Source organism: Acipenser ruthenus, chromosome 1, assembly GCF_902713425.1.
Source record: "Acipenser ruthenus chromosome 1, fAciRut3.2 maternal haplotype, whole genome shotgun sequence".
Lineage (NCBI taxonomy): Eukaryota > Metazoa > Chordata > Actinopteri > Acipenseriformes > Acipenseridae > Acipenser > Acipenser ruthenus.
Window position 1 is genome coordinate 68,780,735 of NC_081189.1, and position 26,063 is coordinate 68,806,797.

At 36.8% G+C, this 26,063-nt stretch overlaps 1 protein-coding gene across 1 annotated transcript in view; it reads right to left on the bottom strand.

Moving 5' to 3' along the window:
* LOC117420455 (FRAS1-related extracellular matrix protein 2-like) overlaps nt 1-26,063 on the bottom strand; it is a 66,507-nt gene that overhangs the window by 24,693 nt on the left and 15,751 nt on the right. The window contains exons 3-6 of the mRNA XM_059028409.1: nt 14,995-15,141; nt 12,806-13,036; nt 11,234-11,359; nt 9,638-9,889 (exon numbers count right to left, since the gene is read on the bottom strand). Of these exons, the coding sequence (XP_058884392.1) occupies nt 9,638-9,889; nt 11,234-11,359; nt 12,806-13,036; nt 14,995-15,141 (756 nt within the window). The remainder of the gene's footprint in view (nt 1-9,637; nt 9,890-11,233; nt 11,360-12,805; nt 13,037-14,994; nt 15,142-26,063) is intronic.

Genomic DNA, 26,063 nt, shown 5'->3' on the forward strand with positions numbered 1-26,063 from the left:
AGTCAGATTGCACAAATACTGTAACAGAATATATACATTGAGTTAGTTACTATTAAATCTTGTGCAAACTGTCTACTACTGTGTTTGACCTTAACATGTCACATCATGTGACAGTTTACACAACCATGCACGATTTCGACTTCCTACGTTTTTTAGAAAAAGCAATCTGAACCAAGGTGCCAAGTTCAGTTTGGGATAACAATAATAATCATTGCTCTACTGTAGGTAAACTAAAGGGTCAAACAAACAAAAAAAATACAATGAAAGCTTCTGAGTCACAACAAAGCTGGTGTTTAGTTTCCAAGTCTTAGCTACCTCTTTAAAGAACTTATTCATCTATTATCTGCTTGGAGGAAATGGCACATTTGTTAGATGCAGAGAGACATCAAAAGCTATCTGTTGATCTTCCAGATTTTAGGTTTTTAAGTACTGCCTCTGATTTAAAGCTCTCGTTAATTTGCTGAAATCACATTTCATTTCCTTAAGTAATCTCCTCAAGTTTCCAAATATATTTACTCTGAATGAAAGTCATTCAGAGTGACCTGCCTCAAACTCCTTTTACCTGTGTGGACGACACTTGTGCCTGTTTTGTTTAATAGGTTTTAAGGAAAGTTTTTATTTGAAAAAATGGTCCCTAAATATTGATACTGCCCTGATTCTAATAATGGCTTCTTTTGTTGAGTCAACTCACAGGAAATCCGACAATTTGCTTAAGCAGAACACTTCAGTGTCACAGAGCCTGCTTTTTACTAGCTTGTAATTGAGGACAGGGGTTCCTAAACTGTGGGCAGTGGCAGCAAAGACATTCTATGTATTTTTTGATGTATATAATAAAAGCAACAATAAAATACAAATGAAGAAAAAAATAAGATTCAAAATAATAAAATAACAATTTAGATTAAGCTTATTTACAGTGTTAGGTTTAAATATGCATTTTTCTTAAGGAGTGCTAACAGCGGGCCATAGGGCCTAATGCAGCTGAATAGGTGGGCCTCCCCTGATCTGGGCCAGGACCTTACATTGTTCTCTGATTCATGCTAAACAGTCCTTCTCCCAAGAATAGAAACATCTTCACAGCAGTGGCTTCTGTATTACAAAGATCTGGATCCTGCCTGCAGGTAGTAAACATTAAATTATCAACTAGGTGGTTGTATCTTGTGTCAAGTACTCCTACCAAACTGATTGTCCTCTAATGGGAAGCCGTTTTTTTTTTTTCTTCAATTCCAAATAGATTTGGTATCTCAAAATATTCTTCCCAGTGCAGACCAAGACCATTAAAACAGCCATTCAAAGATATGCTTAAGATAATCAGAGATCTCAGTTAATTAATAGTTTTTTTTAAAACCACTGTTCAAACCTAAAGCATAAAGTTGGCAAACTGGACTAAAGCTGGTGCTGCTGTGGCCGCTGCCTATACTGCAAGATGAGCATGCACCAGAGGAGCCGTCCTCCTGGGTACAAAACAAAACTCCAAACCCACAGTTACTGACATGTGATTAAACAGACTTCTAGCACAAGTTAATAAGAATCCCTTACAATAACCAGTGCCCACAAATCTGCCTTTTTGATCCTTAATCCTCTTTTCATTTATTAAACTAGCATATGTTTTTGCTCCCTTAGCTTAGAAGATACACAAAAAACCCATTCTTTATAGATACGAGTTCCTGTGCTCTGTTGTGTGTCAAGGATTTTAAAATGATTGGCAGATTTATCAAGCTTCGGGTTCAATTATCCTCGATCTTATCTCTTTTATAATTTCCTACTGGCACCAGATTTCTCTTTCATTTTTACTTGTCTTTCCTCCCCTCCAATTTGTGAATTCTGGCAGAGATTCAGTTACAGTCTGGTCATTATTCTTTATGTTTTGTATAGGCTTGTCACAAAGACGGCCGGAGTGGGTGGCGTCAGACCAGAAGCAGGAAATAAACAAACAGAGAGGTGTGGTTTGGTGAAGCTGAGCGAATGCTTTCGCTCAGCATTTAATTAAACAGAACAGAAAATAAAAGGTTTTAAACACAAAACAGGACACGGCACTTGCGCCAAAATAAATAGACAAACAAAACGTACTAAACACTTAACAAACGGTGCACGGAGAGACAAACAAACACGTTGAGTACAAACACTTCTAGATTATTTCACTTTACTACTTTCCTCCTTCTCCTCACCCGTTCTCCACTCTCGAACACCCAACCCCGAGTGAAAGAAATGTGCATCTATATATACTGTTGTGCTGGGATTCAATTACTAATTAATTATTCACTTGAATCCCAGCACGTGAATTCATTACGTGCAACCCCGTGCTCACATATTACATTTAACCAGCACGTGAAGTGATTTGTGCCCTCCTCGTGCCTAAATATAAATCTACATCTTTAAATCACACGTGAAACACAGACCCGTTTATATCCTGTGTACCAATCTATACACCAACATTAACACACGCATGCAACATACAACACATAATATGCACACAGGGGCGGGGCACATTGCCACAAGGCTACAGAGGCACTATATGATGGACTACCAAGGTTTGCAATTATAAAGAAAGTACAGAGGGCATATGTGTTGACAACTGGATCTTATCTTTAGGAAAACCATAACAAGCTGTATTTATCTATTTTTCATTGTACTGTATACTTTTTTTTTATTAGTGTATATATATATATATACAGTGCCTTGCATAAGTATTCACCCATCCATTTTAATTCCAGGTTGTAACACTACAAAATGTGGAAAAGTCCAAGGGGGGTGAATACTTATGCAAGGCACTGTATATATATATATATAGCCTTTTTCAATCCACTACAGGATGAAGGCTTCCCCAAGATTCTTCCACAAAAGCCAGGGCTGTCAATTAATCGCTGTTAATTTCTTTGGAGTTACATTTGTTTGCCTTTATTATTTCTTGACGCTTACTTTTTTATTTTTATATTTTTTACTTATTTTTGTATTACTACACAGCTTTTATCAACATCTAGTTTGTCTGTGCACTGTGTTGATTGCTTCCTGACTTCCCCTGCTAACAGAGGGGGAGGGAAGTGTATGCAGAAACAAACAAAAAAATCCTGTCACAGCTGATGTGAAGCAGTGATATGCGATGTAACAAAAGAATCACACCGAACGTAGCATCGCCTGTTTTATACAGAATAGTCTTCAAAAGTGTGACTATCATTTTGGACGGGACACACTTTTGAAACACTGGTCCCCGTGTCCCCAGGAGTGTTCTTGGGACGCTCATTTCGTCCCGTTTTTTTCCCAGAGCATCGCCGTGCCGGTGTAGTGTTGAAAGTGGTACATTGTCAAAATGTGGTACATGTACCAAAACATGACCACATAGTGTCAGAAAGTGGTACACTGTCACATTGAAAGCGGTACTCTGTCAGATTTTGGTACAGGTGCAATCAATTGCGATCTGATGGGTGTTTTCCTATTGTCAAACAGAGGTACGTTTACCATTAATTATACATTATTTTTTTACAAACTTAAACTGGAAACAGACAATCAATTTCTCTAAAAAAAAATGATGACAAACAAGATAAAATGAGTCCACCGCAAAGTTGTACTTAAGTAAACAAATGTACAAGACCCAATGTATTGCATATGATAAATATTTGCATACTATTTTCTTAATGGTGGAAAAATCTGATAAATTACATTAACAACGATGTAAAAGACTGGAACATATGAGAAATTAAATTTTAAAAAGATGTAAAAGGTCAAAAACAGCATAACATACCAGATTTGAATGGGTACTTCCCTGCTTTCTTAGCGGAAGTTGTTTAGGCATGCGCGAGCAAGCACAGTGTACCACTTTTTACAGCGTACCTGAAAATAACACTACACCGGCAACAGAATATTGTATTTTGATGCAGGCTGCTGTGTTACTACCATATCTGTTGCTAAAACGTACTGGCGGCTATCCTTGTCTGAATCATCACTCTCGCTACCTGAAGAGCTTAGACGACTGTAGTCCAACAATAACAGCTCATACAGGTACTATTGTATTGTGTTGGAATTACTCTCTTCATCCATGATATCTGTATATCTGCGTGCAAACGACTTTGCTTCGTGTGTAGCTATAGGCACCAATTGCGTAAATCAACGTTGTCGTGTTACAGTACCTTGACATGTTTACAACGAAATGCACTCGAGCTTGTCGTGGTTTGAACATGTTGTTCAATAGCCCATCACAACAATAGGAGGGGCTGTAAAATATGACAAAAGTATTTGGAAACATATTTTTTATTGGAATAAATCTGTATTCACTTTCAGTTCAAAACAGGTGCCCTCTAAGAAATGTATGTAGTTTATGAACTAGTTATTTTCACATTTGTGAAATTCGTGTTACAAAAATATTTTAAAAGTTTCAGAAATGTTTCATGTTATTTTTAGCAATAATGAAATACAATAGTTTCAGGTCTCCAGGTGCCCATTTCATTTCTTTAAAAAAAAGAATATTTACATGGATAGTTGAGTACTCTATATGACACAAAGAGTTTAAAACAATTACAAAACAATAATCAAATAATTGTTTAATGTTACCTTTCTTCTTTAAAAATATCTAAATACGCTGCCTTAGAGGCAGGATAAACCTCTTTAATTTGGTGACCCCTTTGTTTTTATTTCTGTGTAAAATGTATTAAAGAAGAAGTATATTTTATCCTTGTTTAAGAACAAAATAGAGAATGGGGTACTCACAGTTAAGATTAATGCTATCTGTTGTATAGGTGTGATAGCTATATAAGGTATTTTACTTTATTAGTTTAATACAAGGTTCCAGATTTCCTTTTTAACTTGTTTTAAGCCAACAGGTATCACTTAAAACAGAAAGAAACCTGTTAAACGTGTTAATTGTATGATGACATTTCCTGCCTTGTCTGTGCAGTTTTTCAGTACCAATCAATGATACATTTTTCAATACCAATCAATGACAATGAGAAAGCGTCTCCTGGCAATCTGAAAACTTCTCTGTGCATTTTACACAGGCTAATGCTTGTGCTTATATTAAGGAAGAATAAACAGTATTCCTTTCACAAGTAAAGAAGTGACAACATTTCATTTGATGGTAAAGGGAATGTGATTTAATCTTTTTACACCCTGATCCATGTCCATTCCTATACTAGAACTCCAGCAAAGAAATTAGCCTTCGTAAAATGGGTAGTTAATTTAGATTGTCTAAAGACGGGTTCTCGTGATCATTGATTGGCACTGAAAAACTGAATAGGCAGGAAATGTATATTATATATAATATTGTTTATACATTTTTATATATTTTAATAAAACATATTATTGTTATTATTATTATATTTTTGGTATTAGTATTCACACTTTTAAAGATCATACTATTACCATCATGATAATTATAATCCTAAATCTAATAATTTTCCAGATTACTTTTTCAAAAAGTAAAAAACCGTATGAGTTGTTGAATGTTTTTTGTGCTGATCAGGTGACTTATTTAAATTTTAAATGGAATAACCCAAGGCTCGACTCCTTTGAACAAGAAATGACACAGCTCTCTGTACTGGGACTGTAACAAAAACAATACAGCTGCTGAATCAACTATAAAGTATAACAAGGACCACAACAAACAGCAGAGTAAAGAAGCTGGGAAGAAGCTATCAGCTATGGATAATAATTACACACGCAAGGCTTTGGTCTTGTGTCTGATATCAGCCTCTTTAACATTTTAATGCAGTCATGGCACTAATAACAACAGACACTGCAAACAGTACGAAGGCTACACTGTTGCTGGTCATTTATTTGCCAGTAATTAATTACATTGTCTGACGACGTCTGTTCCCATTCTGCTACTTGGGATCAGCATTTTGTGCAATTCAGAGTAGTTTAATTTTGTACTCGGGGGCAGTTAGGAGCACACTATTGAAAATACCTTCCTCTCTATTCTTTGGGATCGCGCCTTGGCCCATCTTTCAACAATCAAACACTCAACCTCACCCTACAGGATTTATTCATTAAATTGTGTCCACAGTAAAGGCCTGATCCATGACATTTAGAAAGGGTTAATTTGATAACTTTTTAGCTTGGTAAATCAAATACAAAATGGTACATTAAATAACGTACTGTCAAAAACATGCTGAAGAAAGCACAGTAAATGCATATGACTGCAAAATTACTTTGCACAGTACTTTTATATTGGCACCAAAGTACAGCACTGCTCTAAATGCGTGCAACAATTTGCACAGTCACAGGAAACTATAGCCAGTCAGCACAATGTTTTGTGTATAAGCTTGCAGGGTTAGGTGATTTCAGTATTGCATAGTACATCTAGTCTGGCAGTGGGGCTAGGCTGTGGACTGAAACCAGTTAGATTCAAAGTCATCTCGTGGGTTAGTAATGTATAGGTGATGCAATTAGGCTACCCTTTTTTGTTGCATGAACACACATGGATACTTTGTTTCCTCAATACAGGTTAATAAGATAAAACCCAATAATTTTTGAACAAGTATTCTCATGCAGCCAAAGGAATACAATATCCATAACACACTTTTGTATAGCAATTGAAACATCAAAGCCTTTCGGGGGCTTCAAATTAAAACAATCAGACCACTGAGTGGCCCTCAAATGTGCACTCAACAGTTAAACAGAAGAGTCAACACAGGAGCACAATGATTCCAACCCAGCGGTTTGCTGAATAAAGCCAATGGTAGCCTCAGATCACTTTTCTTTACACCACCGGACCATTTGAATCCATTGATGATTACAAAAGAAAAAGTCTCCCACGTCTTGCTTTTTAACTTATTTGTAAATGGAGCTGTGCAGTGTTTCAAAACAAGTCAACGTTTCAAAATATATTTTTTTGGGGGGGAGGGGGGGGGGGGCTTTTAAAGTAGATTCCTCCTTGGCAACTCCAAAGAAAGTGCAAGTCACCTCTCCCTGCTCGTGTTACTTTCTCTGTTGTGCGCACATTTCTTTCCCCTTTGCTTTTAACAAACGACAAACAAGGAATTCCCCAGTGCCCCTTGGAGCGCTTTAGACTAGTGCCATAAAAACAAAGACTGTATTCACACACTCTTGTAGATGTCTTACAGACTCCCAGTAGACGCTATTCCTTTAAATATTAGGAACCCTCTCCCTTTCAGCAGCCAGTGTCTGATATCTGCCTGGATTTTTTTTCTGAATGAAGTTTGTCAGTTAACCACCAGTGTATTCTTTTCTGCCCATGGCCCCAGTATCAAGTAGCTTTGCGTGACTGAAGCTGTTGCTTACTGTGTAAGTTCACTACCTGAACTTATTTTATTATTTAAAAATGTACCCGGGGTACAGTGGAGGAATATTAAAGAGTTCAAAAACTACAAAAATGTATTTCTCATTACCTAGGACAGCCATACTGTGGGACAATGTACTGTGGTATAACTTCATGGTATAACTTCATGGTCCCTATTATTTCACAACCCTAACTGCTTCACAATCCAATGTGTAATGCACAGCTTTCTAATATGTCAGCCACTGTATCGTTTAAAAAGTCTCTGAACAACCTGCAACAGTTAGTGCAGACCCTTGACAATGACATTTTAGTAAAGCATAACTTACTGTCGCTGTACCTAAAATAACTATACACTTGTCTCTTAAACTTTCAGATAGGAGATGGGAAGTTTTTAATTGTATCTTAATTGCATGTATTCTTCATCATTTAATACATATCTATCTAGGAGAGATAAGGTAAACTCCTACCCACAGCCACACAAATACACAAAAACAGAGACACCACCACAAGCACGCTAATTAATGTCTGGAGATGAATAGGCAAACTTCACATAGACTGGTATCCTGCTAAACACTACTTCAAAAGGCTCAACTGAAGAGTTAAAATCCCATAACGAATACATCCAAGAAGAACATATATTTAGGAACAGGCACAGGATACACTTACTGAAATGGCTTTCTATAGGGGACCCATTCAGACTGCTTTACGTAATGCAAAAGAACAATTTAGCTACGATATATTGGGTGCCTGTTTCCTTGTGGCTTAAGGTTAGGTTAGAGCAGCTATGGGTCCAGAGATGAGTGAAACCTAAACCACTCCTAACTGTCAGTCGTACCAATTACAGAGAGCAACTGATAAATCAGACCAGTGTGTGCATGTCTTCTGGGTCCCATTATTACCCCACAAAATAAAACAGTGGAACAGAACTTAGCTACTACGGCCCACCACGAGCTATAGAGAAAAAATCTAGATACAAAATTATAGCGAAGGCAGGTCTCTGAGTGAGTGAACAGGGAAAAGTATAATGCACACACAACTATATAAATATGATTCTCGACATATCTAGGTCTTTTACTGCTCATGAATAAACATTCTCATCTTTCTTTGATGCTGATTTCTGCCGCCATGCGTGGTGGTGATGTCACTAATATATATATGCCTCAGGCTTAACTAATTTTGCAATCAGAGTTGTGTAAATATAAAAATTAGGCACGCCGCTAAATCCAGAATACTAACCTTAAGTTAGGTTAACGTTACCATCTACCAACGTATTTACAGCTAAACTTTAGCAACCAGCTGTAAAACACTAAAGCTACTTTAAAAAATTTTTTTTTTTTTTTTAAACTTTAATAATGTTTGTCTTATGGAAGCATACCAACAAAATTAACTATTTAAAAATATTAAGCAGATGCTAAATGCTAAATATGTTTCAGTCCCCATCTAATATGCAAAGATGAAAAACAAAATACTCCTTATTCGTCTCAAACAATGGCCAGGCTAAATCGCTTTGGGATTTCTTTTTAATCAAAGGCGCTATACAAAATAAATATTATTATTATTATTATTATTATTATTATTATTATTATTATTATTATTATTATTAATAAATCCTCTTTCATCCCTTCTTTCTGTTCTCAACATAGGTACAAAACCTAGTAGTGTGATTTTATTAGGGTATTTTTTATAGAGCCCCTTTTTTAAAGATCCATACAATCTGCCTCTAATTAGTCTGTAAGCATGTGATGAGATTTTTTTTAAACGTGGGCTTGGACAAAGAGTTATATATTAATTTAGGGTAGGGGAAACTAAAGTGACATTCTCTTGTAGCATAAACAGCAAAACTATGATGAACTGATCCACCATCAGTTCATGAACTGGAATATTTGGATCTTTTTTAATTAGCTTGTAAATCTTTGACCATTCTGTAGTTCTAGCAATCTCTATACATAGCCAAATGGCATGCTTTTTATTAGTCTGTTGCTGTTTTACTCTCATAAGCTGTAATTGCATCAGAAACATCAAATGATCCTCAAAGTTGTCCCCCGTGTCCCCATCACATGAAGTGTGTGCCTCCTCTTTGGCTGAACATCACAGGACCCACTTAAAGATCTGGGCAAGAGATCAAACAGGACAAAACACAATACCTTGTCTAGACGCCCTCCTCTCTCAAGTTCTATATAAAACAAGACAACCATTTGAATTATCACTAATAGAATGCCCTTCTGAGGCATAACCCACTGCGTTTGTACAGACGCTTGAAAATGCAACACCAGCGCTTGTAAACCCATTAGCCTATTGTAATTTGGAACAGCTCACGTGTCTTTGCAATTGCATTTTCAATGTGGAAATGACTGTGAAAAAAAAAAAACTAGAACAACCCTACCGGGCGAAGAACAATTGCTGCCTTACCATCATCATCGTCTGCCAGAATAATCACTTTGGCGCTGGGGTATCCCACGCCGACCTGTCCTCCCATGGGCATGCTCAGAGTCACGTTGAAGATCTCCTCCACCTCGTACAGCGAGTCGTCAATGATGATCACGCGGCAGGTCTTCTCCCTCTCGTCCTTGTCGAATCGCAGGATGCTCGTGTGGTCCTCGGGACGGGTGATGTAATCCGAGTATGATAGTACCGTGCTGGGAATGGTACCAATAGCAGTGCCTAATATAAGAGGGAATAAAAATAGCATGAAACGTGGATTAAAAACTACCTGTAGTCTGTTTACAAGAGTATGTCCAACCCAAGGCTGGCAATGGAGACTTTAGTTACTACACTTTTCCAGAATTTAAGTTGACTGCATTATGTATGTCTCAGTACACCCCCACCCACCCCCAGTACACATTCTTCTTTTCTAAATAATTATAAAGGTGTAGATTTTCATAAAAGTGATGTATTAAGGGGATAGTTCATTTATCAATGTCCACATTTTGTTTTTTAAATGGATTAATTGGGTAAGCAGCGATTATTAACTTTTACATTAAATAAATTAGTAAATTACTCTCCTTTTCAATTCTAGTTTTTATATACCAGGTATCAGCCAATAACTGCATGTTGACTTTTAAAAACGTTGCAATCCAGGCTGCAAAGATAGCCTCTGAAAAATGAAATACCTACTGTGATAATGGCTATAAAAAAGCCAGGTATACATGTACGTTGGGGGTACCTGAGTGACTGAGCTGGGATATAAATTGTATGTGCTCCTTGTATCTAACCAGTGGGCTACACCTCCTCCTCTCCCTGCCCTATGGCAGTCACTAAAGCACCTCTGAATAAGACATTGCGACTTAAATAGTTAAGTTTGTTTAGACAAACCAGTTACTAAAGATATGTCTAAATTGGAATATCAGGGTATTGAGATACTTCTCACCTCCTATACTGTCTTTGTTAGTGCAGCTGCACCAGCATTGTCCACATGATTTCCTTCAAATTGAGCGTTCTAAACACTGGGAGAAGCTATTAATCAATGTATTTTTTTATTTTTTACCACAACCCTATCCTTACCCATGAGAATATAAGAATGACTATTATTGACTGCCTGAGAACAATATTTCCTTCCTTCCCTAGGATTATCAAAACATTTAAATCACAGTCCCCTGTTGCTTTTACCAATCGCTATTCAATTTTACCCCTTTTGTCTGTTAAAAATGCCTATTTTTAATGCTACCTCACTGCTGCAATCCCTTTACAGATCAGAAGGACTGAAGATCAATGAGTGACCTCATTTGTCCAGCCAATCGCCTTACGTCAGTAGGGGGCCCTGGAGTGAGATGAGGTGACCTATGACCTGACCCAGTTGATTTTACTCCCCAACACCAGTAAAACAAAAAATGATGTAAATAGGACCTCTCTGGCCATTTGGTAGCTGACCAGATGCTTTCCCAGCCAGGCCTTCCATTCAGCTCTCTGATGATCCATTATAGTCCAGTCCAGTCAGTGTAAATGTTTATGTAGCACTGCAGGTTTACAGTCTGACCCACTGGAACAGCCCACGGGTTTGCATCTCACCTTGCTGTGTGAAACAGATGACCATGAGTTCCTGACTGGCATCCCCAGACCTTCTGACTGGGATCAGCAGCTCTCCAATGTCCTCTTCAATTCTGTATTCTGACTGAGGAATGAAGACAGTCGATTCTAGAGGAGACAACAGAGCAGGACACTGTAAGGAACACCCAGAATGTCATGACTTTAAAACTACAAACACAAAGACTTCTGGAATACTGTAGCATTATACATAACCTGGATGGCAACTAGCACAAATGATTATGGATTGATTACAGGTAAAAACATCTGTTGTTTAAACATCAAGCTACATCAACACAAAAAAGTACTGTACATAGTATTTTACACATCTCAGAAATCAACCAATCATAGTGAAGTATTTGCCAAATTCCAGTACATCTTATTTGGTGTACAGATGTGATCCCATGCATAGAACACCACACCTGATTCCAATGTTCAAAAATAAAAACAAAACAAACACACACACATAACTGGTACCTTTTGTAAAATGGGCCATCCTACTAGCTTCACTTCTTAAAATTTAGATGAACTAGACACTAGTTTCTTCAAAGAAAATGTTACAGAAATACCAAATAGAAAATTACTTTTGTTTGTAATAAACAGTCTCACCCGCGAACATAGCACCAATAGGCCTCTACGCATTATTCAGGAATTTTGGCATTTGATTCTGGACTGAACCATTTCATGACCGGGGGAGGGGGAGGGATTACATTTATGTTTTACAAAAATTCATTTTTCATTTTAAAGCTATTCCTAGTACAGTACAGTCTTAATGTGTTTGATTTATAGTAAGTTAATGCAGTATGTTGTGCGTAGGGTGTCTCTTCTTGTATTTGGGACGTCATTTTGCACAGTTTAAGCAGCCAGAACCGCTCAGCTTCCGTTTGTGGTCCTCACCCAAGCTGCACGAGGTGACATCTCTCATAGAATAAAAGACACCCTACACACAACGTAGTAACTTATAATAAAAGTACCAAGAGGTCATATTTGGAAATGGTGAGCTCATTCAATGCCTTGAGTGTTAAAAATTTGCCCCTGCACTTTTCGTTTTAAATTAGCTCTGAAACCCATTGCTGTGCTGTGATAAAGAGCAAGAGCAAGCAAGTGCAAAGCTATGATCCTCCAGGCCTCGAATAACTTCAACACAGCCATTAATAGTCACACACTGGGCAGGACAGCATACACCGCTGTGGACTGGCAGTATGATTTTGAGACTGTTGTCAAAAGGAGTTTACCACTAATATAAAAATGAGAGTCAATGCTGGGGCTAATTTAGATGACTTACTGTCAATTAAAGTACACCAGCCTGCATATATGCCCCTCTTTCTTTTAATAAGGCACAGAAAGCCCCATGGTTCACTTCACCACAGCTTGATCATACTAGTCTATTATTAACTAGAACTACCTCATATTGGGCCATAGTTTAGCATGTACAAAATGTGTAACTAAGATATTGGATGATTTTAGTTTTATTTGAACACAAGTAAGGCGGTTACAGCATTTTGGTATAGCCTTTAACTGAATATCTTATTATATGTGTCAAAGAGGCGCACGTACCATCCCCGGGATCCACAATCTCAACAGTGGCGATGTTAGGGAATTCCAGCGCTCCCATGACAGGGTCGGACAGGATGATCTGGAAGGTCTCCGAGGTCTCATACTCATTGTCCGTGAGGATCTTCACACGCCATGTAGCCGTGCTCTGACCCGGGTTAAACTGCACCTGCTTCTGGGACTTCCCCTTGAAATCTTTGTCCTTCTCTGCCGTCCCATCCTTGGTTCCAATTCCTTATGATGGAGACAACAAAAACAAAATGTAAATACTGTGAACAAAACTGCAAATTAAAAAATTAAAAAAATGTGCTTGCTGTAAATGCCTTTAAGACTAATAACTGTAAAATTTAATTGTGGATTGCTTATAATAATAATAATAATAATAATAATAATAATAATAATAATAATAATAATAATATTCTGCGGGTAAAAATTTAAATCTGCAGGCCGTTGTTTTTTTGTTTTGGTATTGACTGTGATTTGTTGTATTAATGTACTGGTGATAGAGTTTGTTTTGAAATATTGAAGTTAGCAGTTTTGTCGTCAACTTTATTATACATGGGCAATCTTATTGTACATGGGTCTCACGCCAACACCGGGTATAATAAGACTATAAAACACCAAGGTTTACAGGAAAGTTAACATTTACCATTTATAATAATAATAATAATAATAATAATAATAATAATAATAATAATAATAATAATAGACACTCAATCCACCTATTGCACCTTTTATGTTTTATTGTTACAGATTTCAATTTACTTCTAAACATATTGTATGCAGAAATAAAGAATGTATATTTGATGTATTTTTCACCTGAAGGCTGGTTAAGTTGAAGAATGAATATACTGTCTACTTTACAACCTGAATGGCATATCATACATATGTTCAGGGATAGAATTCAGAGTCATTCTGGAGAGAGCTGAGGCACTTAACGACGGCAGGGGGGGTCATTTTCCACCTGTCATTACTGTCAATCTTAGTTAGAAGGAATGGTGTTGCGACAATAATGTATGGTTCTTAACTGCAGTCTGCCATCCAAGAAAGCAGCTTGCTGTGTTTAGACAGCATTAGACATAGCAGCATCACAAAATTTGAGAAGAGCTGGCAGCTGGAAAATGAACAGTCGCTACAGCCATGGCTTTGATTCTCTTTTGTTTTAATTGTGGTTTCACACATTTTGAGGTAAACTCCAGAGGACCACATAAATACCACAAGTGATTCTTTTTTAATGTAAAGCCATTAAGGTTTTAGCTGAGCATGAATTATGTGTCAGTTTTTATTGAAGTGGTTTGACAACAGGGATTACAGAGCACTTTGCCTCCCCTGGGTCAGGATAAGAAGCTTGTGTTAGGCTAGGCTACCTTTTAGTTTTAATGAAATTATTTGATGAAAAAGATGTTGAACCAAAGTGTGAACCAATTTGAATACCTTTAGCAGAACAATAAAAGTGTCTAAATGAGAAACTGAGCATCCCTTCCTCCTCTGGAAAAAGTTTGGATGACACATAAATTTCAACCATATAAATTGTATCTCACCTGTCCCCAGTAAACTAGATAATGTACAATCAAATGGGTCAGTTATCAGCTTAACAGTATATAATTGTGACAGCTTGGTTTTTATTGGGGTCAGTTAAAGGTTGTTTTCAATTTACAGCTTTCCTATGAGGTATCTTGGGGATAGTGCATTATCTCCCCACGCAATCAAGGTACTTTGGTCATCTGGAATGGGACTTGGGTATTCCTTTGTGCTTGGTGTATCTTTTAAAAAGTATCCCTGGCTATTCTGATACCTAGTGAAAAACAAGGCCAGTGCAGACAGCCTGCAAATTTTATTACAATTTTACAATCTAATTAGGTTGTACCTCTTTAAGCCTACTCTATCCCGGGGGTTGGTTGTCTTAAACACAGCTGTATCATATGCATGTTATCTGTGAATGCTGAAAGGTTATTTGTGGGAGCAGAGGTTACAATATAGTATATGTCTCTGTTTAATATACCTTTTATTTATTCAAAAAAATGTAGTCAGTATAAAACGTAGTTCTAAAAATGTTCCTTGTTTCTGAACATTAAAGGTCATTTGGGCCATACTGAAAAATCATTTTAGCACACTAGTAAGTGCATGGGACTGTAAAACACAATTCAGTAGGTAAGAGACCCCAAGTTTTAAACAGCCAGACAGACACTCACCAACAAATGAGGTTTCTCCCAAGTATCCCCTCCGTTTTAGGGTCACTTCCAGAAATTTGGAATCCTCGTCCACCAGGAAATATTCCCTCTCCAGGGAAATCCAAGCCCAGTTCAGACGGAATGGCTGGCTTTTCAGCTTGTTCCCCGCTGCAATGTGAAAGGTTATAGAGTTATAAAGACTGGAGGACATGCTTTTTGTATCAGTAAAGTCTGAAACAGCATGGAAGACATTAATGAGAACCAAAATCAATATTGCCCATTGATACGTGTGAAATGTATAACAGAGAGCAGGGACATTAACCTTAGGGTTCCGGACACATTTTAATACTTTTAAGTCTAAAAACGGTCCCAGAAAAGTTGAATTCCCATAGACCTTTTTTTCATAATTCTTCTTTTAATTTAAGTCGTAATACCGTAGATGAATAAGTTATTGGTGAACTAATTTAATTTAATGTGATTTATAATTTACTTTCATTAATAAACTCATTTCTGATCACAAGTCAAAGTATATATGTATAAAACCTTAATCACCTTTGGCTCTTAGCTCTGACAAATATGAAAGGGTTAAGTGCTACACTACTATCCTACAAACTAAACAAAATACTACAAAACTGAGCAGAGACGGGGTTAGGCGTTTTATGCCAGTAAAATTGAATCTTACATTATTATCAATATAATTGAATCAATGACCTTTGAATTACAAAAATCAAGTAAACTGTATGCAAACAAGTTGAAAAGGAAGTATTAGACTGGCATTGATTTCTGGGCTTACCACATTTAAAACAAACACAAGCCACCCAAACTGTATATTGCTTCAATTTCCTGTAGTCGTATTATTTTCACCAGCACCCATGAAGGATTGGGTTGCTGCTGGGTGTATTAATTTGTCTACCTTTTCACCTCAGGACATGGTTACATGAATCCCAGCCTCGACTGAATGAAGTCTGAGTTGAGATTTAATGGGTCACATACCAAAAGAGTTTAGGTGGTCTCCCTGCCTTAAAAAAAGTTGCAAGGTTACCCAACTGCACTAATGTCTTAATTCCTCCAAAAGGCCACATGGCTGAAAGTGTAAAGGGCGTTCTAATCAAGTCAGTTTGGGACAGGGCGGTAGTGAGACGGTACAAGTGCAGCCTGCTTTTACAGACCATTCCAGCTGCTATTATGATATATATATATATATCAAACTAAACAAAATACTACAAAACTGAGCAGCTGGCTCTTTGAGCTAATATATATATATATATATATATATATATATATATATATATATATATATATATATATATATATGCCTGAAACCGGAACTAGCACTTCCACTGTTCTTGGAAAAGGGCAAATTATTTCTGCAGCAAAAGGTTTTAATTTCCTAATTACATTTTGACAGCACGGCGCCCCCTGGTCTTTCCTAATTGTCTTGACTTTATGAAGCCTTTCAGGGGAAAGGCTAAGCCACTTGGTTTTGTACCAGTAATCTTCAATGCAGATAGAGGTCATGGGCTGAGTCTACCTAACCCCATAGGAAGCCCATGAAGAAGGGAACTAACAAGAAAAATAGTGATTAAAAATCTGTGTCAGTTCAGATTTATTTTCTAAGATTGATCTCCATATGTTGCAAATCTATATAGGAGAGAAAAAGAGTTTACAGTACTATTTTACTATGTGGTTCTCATTGAACTCTTGCAGTTGTTCCAACTTCATAACATTACAATCAGAGAAAGACTACAGAATCTGTGTGTGGTGCATTTACTGCATGAGTTAAAAAAAATGTTTTTCTATTTATTTAACTTTTTTGTCATGCATTATTTTTCTTAAAAGGCATCTTACATAAAATTGTGCTTACAATTTATAGCAGCTGAAAAAACGAAGCCATCCATGTATGTTATTGACATGCACAAAGAAAACACCATCAGGGTAAGTTTAACACCATGAGCCCTTTTGTTCTGTCTAAACAATATTTAAATAAAAGCATCCTGTATTCTGCTTTAAGAATGCAAACATTTCAGCTTTATCATGGCACACACAATAATAATGGTGCTCTTGTTTCCTTGCACCCGTATGCAGTCATGTAACTCAGACCAGCCACAGACATGACATGGTACACCTGCATGTGTTGAATAATTACAAGGGCTCAATTCAATAATAAGAAACTCGTTTTGGGAAAAAAAAAGCTTGTGTGGTTCCCAAGATAAAAATAAGATTAATGAACATTTCTTAAATATTTTTTCACAGTGTAAATTGGTGTTGCTTTGCAAACACAGCAGCCATGTATAACTCCACTAACTCATCAGATCTGTCTCAGCCTGATTAACCAGAAAGTGCTTGTCAAGATACATCTTGAAGCTGAACTTTGTGTAGTTGTTTAACAGGTCAGTAGCCATATAAAAGCCTTGAGAATGTTACCTAAAACGTATCCAACACATAGCTGTTCCTTAAATAAATGATTGTTTTCCTAATGGTTAGTTGTGTGTTTGCTGTATGAAGGGCCATCACCATTATGTTCTGAACAGGTTTTTTTATTTTTTTATTACTGGTGTGTGAACTGCGACACCCACTGCAACAGGAGACAAGCAGACTCTGTGAGCAGCTATCCTTGAAGGAGCTCACATTTCTAACCGCTATGTCTAAAAATACAAGAAACATTTATCACATTTGTCTCAGCTGGTCCCAAATTTGTCAGGAGATTTTCAGAACGAAGGGGGAATTTTATATATATTTTGTTAAACCACATCTTCAAAACACTCAATCAAAAAATGTAAGGTAAAACTTATAGAAAGATAAGTCAAGCAGAGAAACGTTTAGGCTAGTGACTTCATCAGCGTACTCAGTTTTACATTTTTTCAAACAATGTCAAAGGTAGTTCAGATGTACGGATGACCACTTCCAATAAGATTAGCATGTTTTCCACTTGACTCAAGTTTAGATCATGAAGGCTTCTGTCTGATTACAGATAAATTCACATATGACACTTTTCAAGCACCTTCTCTTCTGAGAGGCCATTCCTCACAGTTACTAGTATTCTAATCAGTAAAGATAGATAACAAGGTGTTCAGACAAATCTGAAATATTCCTTATATCAAACATTGCAACAGCAGTGAGAAGGGGATTAGCAATGAATCACTGCACTGACAAACAGCATCTCCCATTCCAGCGTGCGGCTAGTTCATGTGGAATTGGGTTTAACTAGTGGTATCCTTTTAATTTAGGGAGGTGGATAATGGTGCCAGATTCTTTTCTACAATAAAAAAGCTTCCTAATTCTCTGTCAGTGCACATGAAATGTTTACATCTTATATATTAGTACACACGGTATTATACATTTTTGCCTCATTAGGAAAGCTATCTAAAACGTCTAGCTCCTTCAAGACTAAACTATATATTTTAAATCAGAAGCATATTTTTCCCCTCTCATTTAAGGGATTAACAGAATGGTAGACATGCTTTAAAGCTGTCTCGTCCCTTTTCTATTATTACGCCTATGCAGACCATTTTTAAAAGTGTTAGAAACCAGCATTGGATTACAACTGATAAAAAATGAGCTGATGAAAAGTTTTCCTCATCCATTCCTGAGACCCGATACCCAACGTGTAACTAAGTCCACTAAACAGCTGTAGTGTACATGCAGCTTTATGTCGAGACCTAAAGACAAGGTTTGCTGTCTCTTAATCAGGACTAAAGGTGTTAGAAACTTAGAATTCCTTGGTCATTTCTAAAAATCAGGTTTGCTGAGTAAGAAATAACCCACAACAGGGTGTGCGGTAAGACAATTCTTACCACACGTCCTGATGAGTTGAGAGGCACGAAGGAGGATTCACGGAACAGCTAAACACTGCACTGGCACTTGACGTCAAGGGAGGAGCTTCTGAGTGTTTTTTTTTTGTGTAGGAAATGATCCTACTCAGGTTTTGCGGTCTTCAAGAGAACCTGACCAATAGTTTCTGAGGCTGTTTTCACATCGATGGCCAGTAACCGGCATAATTACCCTAGATTGTAAACCAGCATTTGATATGTGGACTAAACGACTTCCGTGTCAGTTTCCGCAGTCCTTCCCGTCCACGTCGACCACAATACTAGAATTCTATGCCGAACCCGACCTTGTTTAAAAGCCCAACAGCCGTGTCAGCAGAGAGTAGGAGAGATTATAATTTTGTTTTAAATATGTTTCTGAAATCGGAGGGTAGTGGTGAGATGTGTCTGTTGTGTCTAATTTAATCATTGCATACTAGTCAGTTTTATAAAGCGATATTTAGTTTAATAAGTAGATGCCGCTGCTGCATATATATTACATGCTGAGTGAGACTTGCGTGGTGATTTCTCAGATGGCTTTTGAATAGTGTTACTGCGACTGCTTACCTCAGAGTTTTCTTTGTTCTGTTCTCTGACTAAATACCACAGTATATGTGCCATTTTTCTGTAATTCTTAGTGACAAAGATGTTTGTTGGGTGATTTAAATGCTGTTTCAGTTGTATATTGACATTTATACCTACAGAAACACAGTTTAGATAATTGTTACTATTAATGTGTAGTAATATTATTAGATCAGTTAAGTAAGTTGGTCTATGATGTCATAGCCCTGCGGTAAGACAATTCTTACTGCGCGGTCATGTGATCTTGTTAAGCCAATCACAGCACTTAATTTATCCAAACCATTTTATAAAATGAAATATTCAGCACATTTTCTTACAGGAAGCAACAGCAGAATGTATAATATGCATGTAGGCCACTAATATGAATTTCAACTATCTGGTTCCTTTAACACGTTGATCGCAGAAGTTATCGGCAGCTCTTTATATAAAATGCTCAGTGAACACCTGACCTGTGGCAGGCATTTCCCAAAAGTATTATTAATGGTCGCCTTCGAATTGAAAGGTCACATTACATGTAAAAAAAAGTAATTAGTTTTGCTTAGTCATATCTCATATATTATAATTACAAATGTTATTGTGTTATGTTCTAAAGCATTGTGTGATGTACGCCAAATAGGGTTGCCACCAGTCCGGGTTCGACCCAGACAGTCCAGGAATTGGCATCCAGGTGGCAGGAATTAACAAAGCCCGGACGCCCTAATGTCAATTTTTTAAGTGAAACGCATAAGAAACACCAACCTATAATATTATCTTTGACATACATTAGCTGCTTAAACAAATTCCACTATCTTATTAGAAGAAATGTACTGTTTAGTACTGATCTGTACATTCTACTTTGTCCCCAGTATTTGAATAATGCTGAAGACAACGAACATAACCACGACCCCAGCAGGCTACATATTGGCAGTCAAAACAACCATGGCGGCTAATGCAAACGGTATCTTACACAGCAAAATGTAATCTATTTGCAACCACAGAGCATAGTTCTTATACCTCCAGTCACAGGAATTAGAAAGATATAATTTATGATGTGCCAGGTACTTGTAATTTGTGACCCGCAGCCTCGGTGAGCGAGCACACTTTGACGTGATTTGACCAAGTTTCTTTTTTTTCCCTAAACTTACCGGTACATGTTACCAATAGCTTTTTTTGTTTTTGGGTTATTTTTTTTAAACAAAATACAGTGCTAACATGAATTATATACAGTATTTATATGTTGTTTGTATATACGCGTTTAACATCTTTCGTTTATGACATATTTGGTATAAGAGTATCATAATTTTGTATCGGGATAAAAAAAAAAAAAAAAAAAAACAACAACTTTGAAATCAACTTCAGCGAGTGACAGCTAAACGGTTAAGCTGAGGAGACTGTACCAAACAGACTATGCTGTGCAAAAAGGACCAAAACATTAACAATATGTACGGTACGTGCATTACGATTTATGTTCAGTAAAATTTCAGGTTGCCTAAAACAGGTAGATGGATGCTGTTTGCAATTATTCTGCTTTTAAATATGTTATAAATGGTGATGTTTCCGTGATTTCATATTAGTTCAGTAAAATAATAAATGTAGCATAATGCATTATACGGTAAAGGTATATATTATGTAGGACTGGGAATCACCAACCCGCTTAACTGTGTTAAACCCTACAATACTGCAGTTTTGGTAGACCAAGTCTGACTGAGAAATATGTCCGGGTTTGGTCTGTGGAAAAGGTGGCAACCCTAATGACAAATAACTTTAAGAACATCAGTATATCTTGTGAGTGTGTCCTAGATTTTATTTTATTTTTTGTAGTGAGGGCTAACCGAAACCGGAACGTTTCCAGACCCTCCGCCATGAATGCAGCCGTCTTACAATTACTCACAGTTGCTGGTCCAGGAAAAATTATTTTAGTGTACGTCGATAATTTAACAGTGGCATTTTAATAGCCTAACAAGAGGTTTGCCAAGATTCTAAAGATGATATATATATATGCATATATGCGATATAATTGAGACATCAACATATTAGCATGCCTCCTGTTAAAAATAATATTTTTCTAGTGAGTCCAGAATGTTGCCTATATATACCACAAATACTGAATACTATAAATTAAATACCAAAAGCGATAAAAACCGAATACACAATATACAGCACAACTAAATGACAATCCTCCAAATTCAAATAAATTATTTTAGCACACTGTTAATTAGACTTGTCAAAAGCCATGCGTTTTGCAGAACTAAGAAACGACAATCGTTTATAGATTTTCAAAAGTAAACTGGGCTAATAGTTGAATATGTCTGAATGCTGACTAAGAATTTCATAGCATAACCCTAATAAGTGTTTGCTATCAAATCTCAACATTTTAGATAAGGGCAACTGGATAGTGTTCCTAGAGGGTGCAGTTATTTTTAGTAGTACTACATTAGTTGTACATCATCCTGCAAATTTACATTGTTTTTTATGTACCAACAATACAAGGAGTGTGATCTGTTCTGAAAGCCATGTGACACAAGCTGACAAGTGCTATGGTTTGTTTTAAAGACACGTCATCTATACATTGCGCCTCGTCTCAGAAACGTAGCGCTATAGCTGCAGCTATAAACAGTCGGCAAGGAATGATCCTTAAGAGTGTTATATGGTGGGGAGAGGAGCCTTAATGACAGCTCCCAGAGAGGTGAAGAAGCGCTTCGCCATCTGGGTCTGTTAAGAATAACCAAGTCCCATTTATCATTGCCTTCACACATTGAAATAAAATAAATCTTCACATTGTCAAGAAAGTCCGATATTTAGCTGGAGACTAACACACGATCACAGCAAGAGACTGACACTGCAGGGGAGACGGTAAATCCTCGCTCCCCTGTTGACAGATGTGATGGTTAAAATCTGAAACACCATGATGAATTTATCCTGTTTAGAAAAATGCCTGGCTGCCTTCTAAAGAGGCAGACATTCAGATTTGACTCTTAAACTCTTGAAAAACTATTCATGCAATTAAAGCATTTGTTCAGTTATAGCTTACATATTTAATTATTTTTTTCATATAATTAGGATAATAAGGTATCTTTCAATTTAGTTTTTTTTTTTTTATAGCTAAGGATGATGAACTATTAAGTGTAAATCATACAAAGTCATTAGAGTACTGGTGGGGTGATTCTGGCAGTGTTACATTTATAACATACTTCTTTTAGAGGAGAGTCCAATATTACAACAAGAATTTTTATCAACTGTGTATTCCGTTATGGTGTTGATTCAGTTTCTTCTGATGGAATACACCAGTTTTGTTCATTGAATCAGAATCCTGAAATCTTGAGTTCGTCAGTCTCCTGCTCGAAAGGAACATGCTGGGATTAAGTAAACGTGCACAGTGCAATGTAAGGAAAGCTGGTGAAAGCTGGTGAAAGCTGGTGAGTAAAACCAAAAGTAAAAGTCAGCATTTTTTGTTTTTAATTACGAGAAACTGGAAAGCTGCAGTAATAACTCTAGAGGTTCCCTTTTCAATAGTGTTTTGCACCAAGATTACAAAATGGTTGCTTTGTTGCTTGTGTTTAAGACAGACTTTCATCCATTGCCTTAGTGTGGAGGGTTGTGTCAAACTGAAGCCTATTCAGACAAATGTATTTGAAGTGTTCCTTGCGAGTTCATTTGTGTTAATGTAATCCACTTTTACATTCAAGATAATATCACAGTGCCACTGTCTTCATTCGTTTCATGTAAAGTCTAAAACAAGCTAGTTTATGCATCTTACAAAGCACACAGTACATTCCACTATATGCTTTTCAATTATTTTGTACACTTTTTTTTATGAAATATACTAAAGAGTTACACTAAATGTTTTTTTTGTTTTGTTTTTTTTTGTCAATTGTGTTTTTCAGGTATATCATGATACAAAAAGTAACTTATAATACCCAAAGCCAATTATTGCAGATCCATGCACCAATGATCTTCTACTCTTTGGTGTTTAATTTAGCATTTAGAATTATAATATACTAGATTATGTCTGTTATTACCAGATGGCGACAAAAAGTATGAGAAAATCTACATTTTTCGGGGCTCACAGAATATATGACTGTCATTTGTAATTGAAAATCCAAATGTCACATGTTAACCTCAGAGATTACAATAAAATTGGAGCGGTTTAAAAAATGTGAACAGTGCATGTTAAACTCTTAAACTCATTTAAGAGTTTAACGTTAATCATACCCATTTCCCAGGGGTAATGCCCAAATCACTTCAGGTTTTATGAACCTTAGCTCTCAAGCCATTTCAGTCAAAAGTCATGTTAGCGTAATGTCAGTGCCTGGCATTATCATGGGTGGCCATCACTGAAATAATCATATATAAAACATTTAACAGTTAACCAAATAAGCTGTCCTTTAATGGTTGATACAGAGGTTAGATTGTCAGCTCACTGTTGTAGTTCACATGTTTTACACTTCTTCTGAATATCATTTTAATTAAACACACACAGGAATAATGGATAATTGGGAAGGCAAGCAGACAGCAGAACATGGGGCTCTAATTGAGTGGGTCCCTGATTCTCCAGTTATTCAAATATGCATTATCATCTCAGCAGTGTCTCTTTGAAACCCAATCCATCTTCACCAGTATCCTTCATCCAATGCATGGTTTACATTTTCAAAGGTGCTTTGTGTGTGGATCTCTGCTGAGGCTAACAACTGCAAGACCATTCTCTTGTGACGAAGCGCTGGCCCTTAATGTTAGTCTTGGGCTTTGAAGAGGAGGCTTCCTGTTTCTAAATACTAAACCGGTTTCTGTCCTAAGTGACATTTCAGAGGACAAAAGGCTAGCCTGTGCCCTTTCTTTTAAAGCCCAGTTCATTGAAAATCAGAGACCTTGTCTGTTTTTAATAGAAGGGATAATTCTTCAAAGGAAAACTAAGTTAACAATAGCTTTACATACTCCATATTATTGCATTGTGTGTGAAGTAGCCAGGCCCTTTGCCACCACTGTTTATTTCCCACTATTGTATTGAAGCTTGATTAAAAAAGGGACCACGTTACGACTGTTTGGCACAGTTTATAAATCTAGGTCCCAAGTCTTTTAAGATGCTCATTTTCGGACTTTAGAATGATTTCCAATTTTAGAACATAGTTTTGTTTTTTTTTTTCTGAAAGCAATTTTAAGTTGATAAAGTGGGTAGTGGACAGCAAACACACAATGAAAAGAGATCTAAAGGCTGAACGAGGCACTGGATTCACACCCTAACGTTTATGGAGTGTTTATTTGAGCACTAATTAAGGTGAGGATCTTTGTTTCAACCCCAGTGGCTATGAGGGTTTGCTGCCAGCAGTAGTGTAAATAAAATAAAGCATTTTACAGGGTCAGCGAGAGCTTAATCCTGTACCCTCTCTGCACCCTGGCTGTGATGTAACAACCATGTTAAATATGTATACCTGTATATACTGTATATAAAATTCCTGTAAAGAATTTATGAGACCAGTTTTTAACTGCTGGTATTTTAACCTGATGACTCCTAAAATACCAGCTCCTCAATCCCACACTGAGCGACTTAAAAAACCTGTAGTGACCCGTGTGAAACAGTCAGCTGCCAATTCAACACAACAATGCTGGAATTCAGCTTTGAAAAGGAGACTTTTACAACTGTCTGGGCTGCTGACACTATAATTAAACATAAAAGCTATACAGGCATTTGTAATTTACTGGTAATCTTGCAAAGTGTTAATTAGGAAGTAAAACAAAATTCTAATTAAACCTTCTCTTGTACAGTACCTGCAGTAAACCCTCTTTATTTTGTTTCTGTGTGTTGGAAAGAATTCCTTCAGAAAGAAAAAAAATTGCAGTTTAAATTAAGGAATAAGCTACTGTATTTGTGTTCCTTCAAGCATGTAGAAAAATCTTCAGGAAGGTACTTTTACTGATGGTACTGATGAAGGCTAGGATTGCCGCTACGCGTTGATAGTCTCTTTGTTTGTTTTTTTAGAACATGCTAGTTCCGTATTCTATTTTTAATATTCCGTTTTTGGATATGCCCCATTAATAAAGGTATTTTACCTGTAAGTGTGCAAGAGTGCCTTGGTTTTTGGTGATTTGCCTGATGGATTAATTTGAATCTGTATGAAAACAATGGATTTACAGGTATTTTTTTTACCTATATTTCTTACTATACTTTTATGGGTGTTTTGATTTGTTTTCTACCAAATAAAACGCTTTTGTGATATTGACATTTACAATATATACTAGCTGTAGTCGCTCCCCTACATTACTGATGATGATTGTATCCATATTAAAGACATATCTTTATCTTTATTAGGTAATATGCATAAAGATTATACTAAAATTGACTGACACATTTTTCGACAAATTCATAAATGAATGCTTTGGGAACGTAATTCCCCTCAAAGGAACATGAGTACTCTGCACAACCATTAGTAACACTCCAACTGCATTAGTGAAGCTGGTAGATGTGATTAACAAGTCAAGTGCTGAAGCACTCCAGCAGCAGCAGCAGGGAGACATGCATGCCTGCTTTGTGTTATCAGGGCTTTTTCTTTTCTTTCAACAGCAGTGGAAGGGGGTGACAGTACACAAATACCGGTATTAGCAGTAAAAAAAAAAAAAAAAAAAAAATTTGCAGCCATAATCCAGAGTGGCTAGTCTGCGGGCCGGTTATCAATCAGTGCTTCAGGAAGTTGAACATTTCACTTTAGAAAGGAGTGGAAACCTAACCCT